The sequence below is a fragment of the Hippopotamus amphibius genome, chromosome 2, assembly GCF_030028045.1.
Source record: "Hippopotamus amphibius kiboko isolate mHipAmp2 chromosome 2, mHipAmp2.hap2, whole genome shotgun sequence".
Taxonomy (NCBI): domain Eukaryota; kingdom Metazoa; phylum Chordata; class Mammalia; order Artiodactyla; family Hippopotamidae; genus Hippopotamus; species Hippopotamus amphibius.
Window position 1 is genome coordinate 188436673 of NC_080187.1, and position 8758 is coordinate 188445430.

The following is an 8758-nucleotide window of genomic DNA, read 5'->3' on the forward strand; positions in this document are numbered from 1 at the left end:
TTCATTCTTTCAGCTTTTTCATTCCCAATAAAATGCAGCTGTTAAAGTAATCAATAACTGTTACTAAATCCAAAGGATATTTTAGTTCTCATCTTATCAGGTCTCTCAGCAGCTTTAACTTCTTATTTCCACTTTGAAATACTCTTTTCTTCAGTTCTAGGATACCTGTTTGACTTCTAAAGTTGTAGTTCCTCAGGACTTGGGCTCTCTAGATAATTTTTTCTATTCCTATGTCATTACATACTGTTTCCCTCTCTACTGTGACCTCCCTTTTGAATGACAGACATATATAACAACTCAGCAGATATCTTTACTTGGCTATTTCATATATATATGATACTTAACATGTCTAAAACAACCCTTGAGCCCATGCTTAAACCCTGCTCTGTATTTTCTCCCTGGTTCATATAACTGGCATACATTTCTATACACTCAGCTGCTTAGGCAAGAAACTTCAGAATCAGTCCTGATACTGCTCTGCCATCAACTCTCACATTCAAACCATTAGCCATTTTGTCACTGTTACCTCTAGAATGTATCTCAATCAGTACATTTTTCTCCATCCACTCTAGTTCAAGCCATAATCATTTCTCGTCTGGACTTCTGCAAAAGTATACTTGCTTCCACTCTTGTACCCTCCAATCCACTCTCCATAAAAGAGTCAAGAGTAATCTTTTAAAAAGGTAAATCCCATCATGTCAATCTTCACTCAAAAGCAGACACTGGCTCCCCACTGTACTTAGAATTAAAGACTAAACTCATTTAATATGGTCTGTCATGACCTCCCTGATCTGGTCCCCCTGCCTCTTTCCCTCTTTCTTACTTACTTCTGGCCAAACTGGTTTTCTTTTTAGGTCTTCTTAAAGAATTGAAGGTTTTAGGACTTCTGAATTTGCTGTTCTCTTTGCTTGAAAAAATCCTTCTCCATTCCCTTTGCTTAAATAACTCCTAATATTCTTTTTTTTTTTTTTTTTTTTGGTTTAATTGTATGTGGCTCACACATAAACCATGTCCTGCTGGTTACTATGTATTATAGTATCTTGTTCTTTTCCTTCACAGCACTTAAGACCATCTGAATTCTAAATTTACTTGTGTGTTTAATATCTGTGTCCTCCATTACAGGAAGATATAATGTTCTCCAAACATTAGTGTTTTAGATAGTAGGGAGCATAACAGTTTTGTTCTCCATTGTATATCTGGAACACCCATAGCACAGTGCCTGGTACATGATAAGTACTCAACTAATACTTGCTGAATGGAAAGAAGAAAAGAATTGATCTTGCCTAAGGTCTCAGAGCAAATCCAAGATTCAAAATCAAGTTTTCTCTTTCAGATCTTTAAAGTACTTCATTTAAAAAATTACTCCATACTTCCTAAATACGATGCTTTATTTCTAAGTGCTTTTGACACACTTTAGTAAATGCTCTACTGTATACAATTTAATTCTATGTAACATTCTGAATAATACTGTTAATGTCTATTTTAAGTACTAGCATCTCTATAGTGTTTAACAAAAGATTTTCATATTTGAAAATAAAGTTAGTATTTGAAAGGAAATACTTGTAGCTTTCACAAAACATCATTTACCAAGTAGGAGATTTAAAAAATGGTAAGTCAAGACAATTATATCTTAGTAATTTTTATAGGTGTTAACTCTAATTTTAAGGGGGAAATTGTGATTAATGTGATTTTAACTTCAAATATTAAATATTAACTTCAAGAATCACTAAGTCTGAATGATTCATATTCTAACTGTGTGAATTTGGGCAAGTCATTGACTCTTAATCTGCTGACCATGGCTTATCTGATCTCAGCGTCACTCCTGTCTTTAATTTCTTTAGAGCTTAAACATTTATAATTCTCTAACAGTAATTATTAATTAATTAAACAAAAGTTTATTGAATATTTACTCTGTGCTAGTCATTGTGCTAGGTGCTGGTAATTCAGCTTATATTTCAGTAGACACTGATATTAAACAAGTGAATATACAAACAAGATAATCTCAGGTGCTAAGGACTTTTAAAGTTGGAGAAGGAACAGGGGAGGAGAGAGGTTTACTTTAGGCAGTGGGAAAGGTCTCTAAGAGGTATTTTTTGAGATGAGACATGAATGACAAGAAGGCAGCCAGGAGAAGGTTTGGGAAAAGGCAGTCGACATAAAGCAGTATTTTCCAAACTGCAGGCCATGACCCATTTGTAGACCATGAAATAATTCAGTGGGCTGGGACCATAATTGAAAAATTAGTAGAACACAGCACATGAGGTAAAACTTTTGTTTCAGTTATACATACATTTATACAAATGTGTATGTGTGTGTACATACATATGTATGCGTGTATGCCTATACGGGTCACAACGTTAAGTTTATTTCTTACTATAGTGAGGTAAAAAATGTTTGAAAGCCAGAGGTAGAGGGACCACTCAGTTTGAAGGTCTTATGGGCAGGAAAAGAGCTTTGTGAGTCATAGGGAGAAAGAAGGCCAGCAGAGCTGAAGTGAGCACTGCAGAGGAGTGGTATGAAATGACGTAGGAGATGTATATAATTTTCCTGCATATAACCTCCAGCCAGCATCTGAAATCTGGACTGCCACCTCTGTTCTCACCATGGTTCATCATTAAGAGAACACAGGAGGGAATTCCCTGGCAGTCCAGCAGTTAGCACCCCGAGTTTTCACTGCTGAGGGGCCAGGTTAAGTCCCTAGTCGGGGAACTAAGATCCCGCAAGCCACACTGCGCAGCCACGAAAAAAAAAGAACACAGGAGAATAATCTCCCTGCTTTAATGTCACTTTATCAATTGTCACTAAAAGAAGTCATCAGTTACACTAATGTGACTCTTAAATTAATCTCTAAACTGAGAATTATTTTATAGTAAGACTGCATTACTTGAATAATTAAAAATGAAAAATAAAAACAAGTTCAGAAAACCCAGGGGAGGAGCCTTCTGGCTTTCAGATCCTCCTTATAATGAAAAACTTTGAGGTTTGTAGTATTTAGCTTCGCAAATTTCTTGGATATAAATACAAAAGGAAATAGTAAGAGACCTCTTAATTCAAATGTAGAGGAAAAAAAATCAAGACAATGGGACTGTAGATGTAGCTCTTCAATTACCCACTTAAGTGTCCTCATAATTTATTAATATTTAACCTCTGGGCCTTCAGATCTCTTAAAAAATAAACAGGTGGAGCAGGTGTTCAGTAAGATCCCTTCATACTGTAAAATTTTATGATTCTAAATAATTTTGGAATCATTTACTATTTTAAACGTTGCAAAAATTAACCTGTTTTATCAGATTTTTTTTTAAAAGAGGAAGTTACATGACATATACTGAAGATAACGTCCTTAGCTTTACAGTAGATGACGCAGTGTTTGGAGAACTAGAAGAAAAAGTCAAAGTTATCTTTAGAAGTTTATGTTGTACCTAGGTTGACCTGCACTTTGGAACCGTGAGGCCTTTTCACATCACCAGATCAGTATCTTGATAAGTAACAAGCTTCCTAAAAAGAAAGTTTAAACCCCAAAGCTTGACAAAGACTCTCCAGGCAAGGTAAATGGAAAGTGAGTTGGCAACACAACTCACCTACTAGTTCTCCAATCATGAAAAGCAAGTAAAGAACGGCAGCAATGGTCAATCTGGTTTTCACCTTTCTCTGCTTCAGCAACTCTCTCTGTTTGCGGCAGCTGTCACAGGGGTCCACCTTCAAACTCAGCTGACTGTTGGTCAAAGGTAAGTCCTGGTCCAGCAAGGAATCATCGTCGGCCTGGAGGGCCGGGTGCGCCCCGTTAACAGGCCTTTCCAGGGTTTCAGAACCGTCATCGGCCACCACAACTCGAAGTTTGTTAAACCGAGAAAGCCCCTCGTCCCCCACCTCGTCGGAGAAGTCAAAGGCGCTGGTGTCATTTAAAAACAGCGGCGCATCATCCTTCCTCAGCAGAGATCTGAGGCGCTTCCACGCGCCGGATCCGGCCATGGCAGAGGCTGAGCTGCCGCGGCGCCGAGCGGCTCGGTGCAGTCGGGCGGCCGGCGGCTCCTACTTCACCCGCGCGCCAGTTCCCGACGGCACTGCCGCGCGTCCCTCCCCATCCTGTGGAAGACGAAACACATTATAAATTCAAGGCGCCCCAACAGAGCCCACAAGTTCTGAAGCCCGGGGCGGCGGGGGCGCCGCGGCTCCGAAAGGGGGCAGCGCTCTACCTGCGGCGCCGCCGCGGGGCCGCCGCTCATCTCCCCGCCCCCGGCCGGCTCGGCGGGGCCGGCTCGCACCGCTCGGCCCGGGGCCGCGGGGGAGCGCGGCCGTCCTCGCGCCCGCGGCGCCCGCAGCTCCAGCCCGGCTCCTGGGGTCTGACAGGTCCGGGGCCGGGCGCCCGCGGCCGCCGCCCCTCCCCGCCCTGCGCGAGGCCGCGCGCGTGCGCCGGAGCGGCCGCCGGCGAGGCGCGCGAGGGAGGGGTCGGCACGAGGACACGCAGGCCTGGCGCGCCGGCCTGGGGCGCCCGCGAGGGGCGGAACGGGGGCTCGCGCCGCGTCCTCCGCCCCTCGCCGCGCTCCTGGACGCGGCTCCCGCGGGCCCGCCTCTGCCCGGGGGACACTCACAGGCGAAGCTCCCGTCTCCTGCGCGGCCCTTCCACTTCCCGAGGCTGGGAGGCACGAGCGGATGGAGCTGGAGTCCGCGGGCTAAGTGGGTAGATTTGAGCGGTCCCGCCCACCCGCGGCTGGGCGTTGCTGCCGGGAGTTCGCTCCACCGGAGGGCCTCGAGAATCTTGGGTTGAGATCTGGGTTTCGGATGCTCGGCAGAAAACGAATAAATTCGCTTTCTTGCCAAGTGGGTTGCTGAGCAGCTTTTCTCTCCTCGAATTGCTGCCCCTCTGGCAAATTGGCAAAATGTGCTGCACAGTCAGGTCAACTTGGAGAGGGCAAGGCTTGTGGTCTCAGCAGTTCTGTCACCTGCTTTATATTTACTATTTTTTTTTTCAGCAAATGTATGTTGTCCCCTGTGTGCACACTGCAACGTTCCTTTTGCCTCTGAGGTTTTTAACAGTATGGACTAAACCCAAGCACAGAAAATCTAGTAGAGGCATCTGTACTGGCCGTTGGTTCTGTTTAACAAGATTTTAAAAGAATTAAGTTTTTAGTAGTAGCTTCTAATTTAGATCTAAATGTTCATGATAAAATGAAGTGACAATAAGCCCCGCCTCCCGCTTCTCCAGCGATTCCCTGGATGGATCTGAGGGGATTCGGAGGCCTTAAAATTATGTGCAAAATTTTGTGGATATATGTATTTTCTTGAGTAAATGTTAGCCTTCTTCATATTCTCAAATGGGGACTCAAGATTTAAAACAACAGTAACACTGTTAGAAGACCTCATAGATCAAGCCCCTAGCTTCTACTTGGAGTTGAATTATAATGCAAAGTCCCATTTATCCAATGTTTATAAATATATTTTGACCACATGAATTACCAAATTTCAAGTTACAAAAAATACGATAGAAAGTTATATGAAACATCATGTTCCTCTGAAGATCCAGATGATACTTTCGAATCTCACATGTCTCTGGCATAAGAGCACCAACTGCTTTTGGAATCCAGGGAAGTCCCTCATTTTTGAATACCCACAATATTCCTATAGAGCTGCAGCCATGGGAGTCAGGTTAGGAAAACTGGATCAGAGATCCCCTACTTCCCTAGACCCAGAATATTCAATAACCAGGGGACCCAGAAGGGAGAATGTTTCCTGAAGTTTGCTTTCTTAATTCCAAATATCTTAATCTACCCAGATTGGGAGTAGTTTATTTGTTGTTTTTACTTTCAGTTTGTCATATTGCCTGAATTTCTACTAATGAGAGATACAAATGAATAAAGCAAGTATTTCAGGAATGTGATCACTTTAGTATACATTTTGCAAATGAGATTCCATTTAAGGAATGGGGATAGGTGTTTTTAAGGCAAGATGAGGCAAGAACATGGATTTTTTTTAGGTATTTACATTAAACTTTGTTGGGAAGGGCTTCAGATCTGCACCCCAATTTATTTTTACTGTTTTGTGTATTGAGTACCTAGAGAGAGTGATGGGAGGACAACAAAAACTATAGGGTGATTTTAAGGTACGTCCACAAATTCTGTGATATGCTTCCCATCAGTAGGTAGAGCTTAATCCCCCCTCCCACTGAGTGTGGGCTGCTCTTAATGAATAACTTGTGGCTCATTATGAACGGAATATGGATGAAGTGACAGTGTGTGACTTATAAGAGTAAATCATAAAAGGCATTGCAGCTACCTTCTTGCTCTCACTCTTGGATCACTTGTACTTAGGGAAGCCAGAGCTGCCATGTCATGAGGGGCTCAAGCCACCCCATGGAAAGGCTCACGTGATGAAGAACCAAAGCCTCCTGCCAACAGCCATATGAGTGAACCATATTGGAAGTGGATCCTGCATCCCCAGTAAAGCCTTCAGGTGACTGCAGCTTGGGTGATGCTGACTGAAACGTCATGAGAGATCCTGAGCAGAATCACCCAGATAAGCCACTCTCAGATGACCCGCAGAGACTATGAGATGATAAATGTTTATTGTTTTAATATGGTAAGTTTTGGGGTAATTTGTTACATAGCAATAGATGACTAATGTAGTCTATATAAATTTTCCTGTGTACCAGGAAAGACATCTTTCTTATTCTTTTATCACATGGGCTCTTGTTCCTAGGCCTGCTTGGGGCTAGTGGCATGATTTCCATCATGGAGGTTTAAAATGGGCTAAATAAATAGACATCTGTGAATAGTCTTGGAATGTAACTACCATTTTCACCCTTATGTCTATGTATTCAGAGTTTATAACAACAGGCAAACCACCTTTTGAAACACAACCCATTTATAAGCTGGGTACTGCCTGCAGTTCTGCTAGCTCTTGGTCAGGATGCCATTCTTTTATAAGAGACTTAATACTTCTTTTTAGTATGAAAAGCTATTTTGCATTGGCAGATGGAAAAAGTTGTCAACCATTTAGCCTATCTCTTAATCAGGTAAACCATAATACACAGATTGTTTAGGTAATAGCAGAGGCCTGTCAGTTCAACTGCAGGACACATATCTTGGGGCAGTTAACTGGAATAGATGCAAAATAACCTATGTCAAAACCTGTTTTCTGGCCCAGACATCTTTTGGAACAAATGACATTGCTGAAAATAATTCTACAGCTAATATTTACTTGAGGCTTGTTTATGTGCCAGGCACTATGCAGTGGACCTGATTTACCTGAGCTCGTTTAATCCTTACAACATCACTGTGAAGAAGGTGGTGATTCAAAGCATGGCTCTTGGAGTCACACTGCTTGTGTTAGAATCCTGGTTTCACCACTTAGAGTCATATAATCTCTGGGGAACTATTTAACCTCTTTGTGCTTCAGTTTTCTTACGTGTGAAGTGGGGATGATGATTGTACCAGCTTCACGGCTGTGGTGAGGATTAACACATGTAAAGCATGTAAAACTTAGCATACATCGTTCCTAGCACATAGTAAATGCTCAATCAATACCAGCTATTGCTGTTTTTTAAGTAGATGGAGACATGGAATCTCAGGGAGATTGAGTAACTTGGCCACAGTTGTGCAGCTAGCAAACAGCAGGAACTCAATTCCAGATCAGGTTGGTTTCAGAGCTCAAGCTCTTAGCCATCACTCTACACTATCCCTTGTGTTTTCTTTCTGCATAAAAATGGAATGATCTACAGAAAAGCATCTAGACTTCTTGGGGTATGTTAGGAGAGATCCCTGTCTCATGTGTCAAAGATTTGCCAGCACCTTAAGACCTCTGCATTGTCCTGTGAAATCCCTCTTGCGAATGGGGAGGGGGGGGGGGGAGTAGAAAAGTTTTTTTTTAAATAAAGTGTGGAAAAGGTGCTTCATCTGCTTAGTTGACAGGTTCAAATGCTGCATATTCCCCATCCTGAGAACTCCTTTCTCCATTGGAGTATGTGGCTATAGGAGGTTCCCATGGGATGTTTTTGGAATGTGTTCCCTTGTCTTTTTCAGGAGGGAATGAAAGCTGTTGGATGGGTATGAAACAAGGGTTAGTGATGTGATACACAACTATGGTGAATGTAATAATTTCTTCTTCTGTGGGTTACTCTACTAACAGAGTGGCTGGAGATTCCATTTAACCCCTCCTCCAGGGAAGAAGAAGAAATACCAGAAATAGATTTGCCTGAGGACAGGGAGTTGCCTTCTTGGACAGGGAGAAGATAAAGGAGGAGATCTGTGGCCCTGGAGACCATCTACCCTGTCACCAACCTGTGAGCCAAAACCTTCACTCAATCAAATTCATTGTTTTCATGTCTTTGTTTTTGTCTTTGCTTAGTTTTTAAATTAAACATTCCTATGGATTTCTCTAACCTGTCTGGCTGAAATGAGAGGGAATACGAGGTCCCAGCTGGGACGGTAATTTAAGAACTAAGCACACCAGTCCTGGAGTCTGGAGGTGGCGACTGGGCTGGGGGAGCTTGATGGTGAGGGTGGAACTTGGGGAACTTGGTTCAGCTTCTAATTTTGTCATCCATTCACCATGATCTCTAGCAGTGTGCTATTGCTGAGCTCATTTTCTTGTGTGTTAACAGTGGAAAATAATATTTGTCCTACCTATTTCACAGGGACGCTGTAAGAATCCAATGAGATTTTGTATGTGAAAGCATCCCCTTACCTACTTCGCTAGTGAGAACTATTAAAGACCGTGCAACCTGAACCAGATTGCAAAGCAAGGGTACAGGCACATGCTGGTC

General features: G+C 42.7%; 1 protein-coding gene and 1 long non-coding RNA gene across 5 annotated transcripts in view; one reads left to right on the forward strand and one right to left on the reverse strand.

Annotated features, from left to right (window-relative positions):
• SLC30A4 (solute carrier family 30 member 4) overlaps nt 1–4632 on the reverse strand; it is a 29552-nt gene extending 24920 nt beyond the window's left edge. Inside the window, exons 1-2 of one of the 4 annotated variants that reach the window (XM_057723397.1) lie at nt 4590–4632; nt 3579–4083 (exon numbers count right to left, since the gene is read on the reverse strand). In XM_057723397.1, the coding sequence (XP_057579380.1) occupies nt 3579–3969 (391 nt within the window). In that variant the 5' untranslated portion in view covers nt 3970–4083; nt 4590–4632. Of the gene's footprint in view, nt 1–3578; nt 4084–4193; nt 4393–4589 lie in introns of those variants that run through there. The other 3 variants (XM_057723398.1, XM_057723396.1, XM_057723399.1) reach the window with 3 other exon arrangements.
• LOC130845746 (uncharacterized) lies at nt 4452–8270 on the forward strand. The gene is made up of 3 exons (XR_009051454.1): nt 4452–4674; nt 6306–6573; nt 8122–8270. It is a non-coding gene; the product is annotated as an uncharacterized LOC130845746 (long non-coding RNA).
• The last annotated feature ends 488 nt before the right edge of the window (nt 8271–8758 follow it).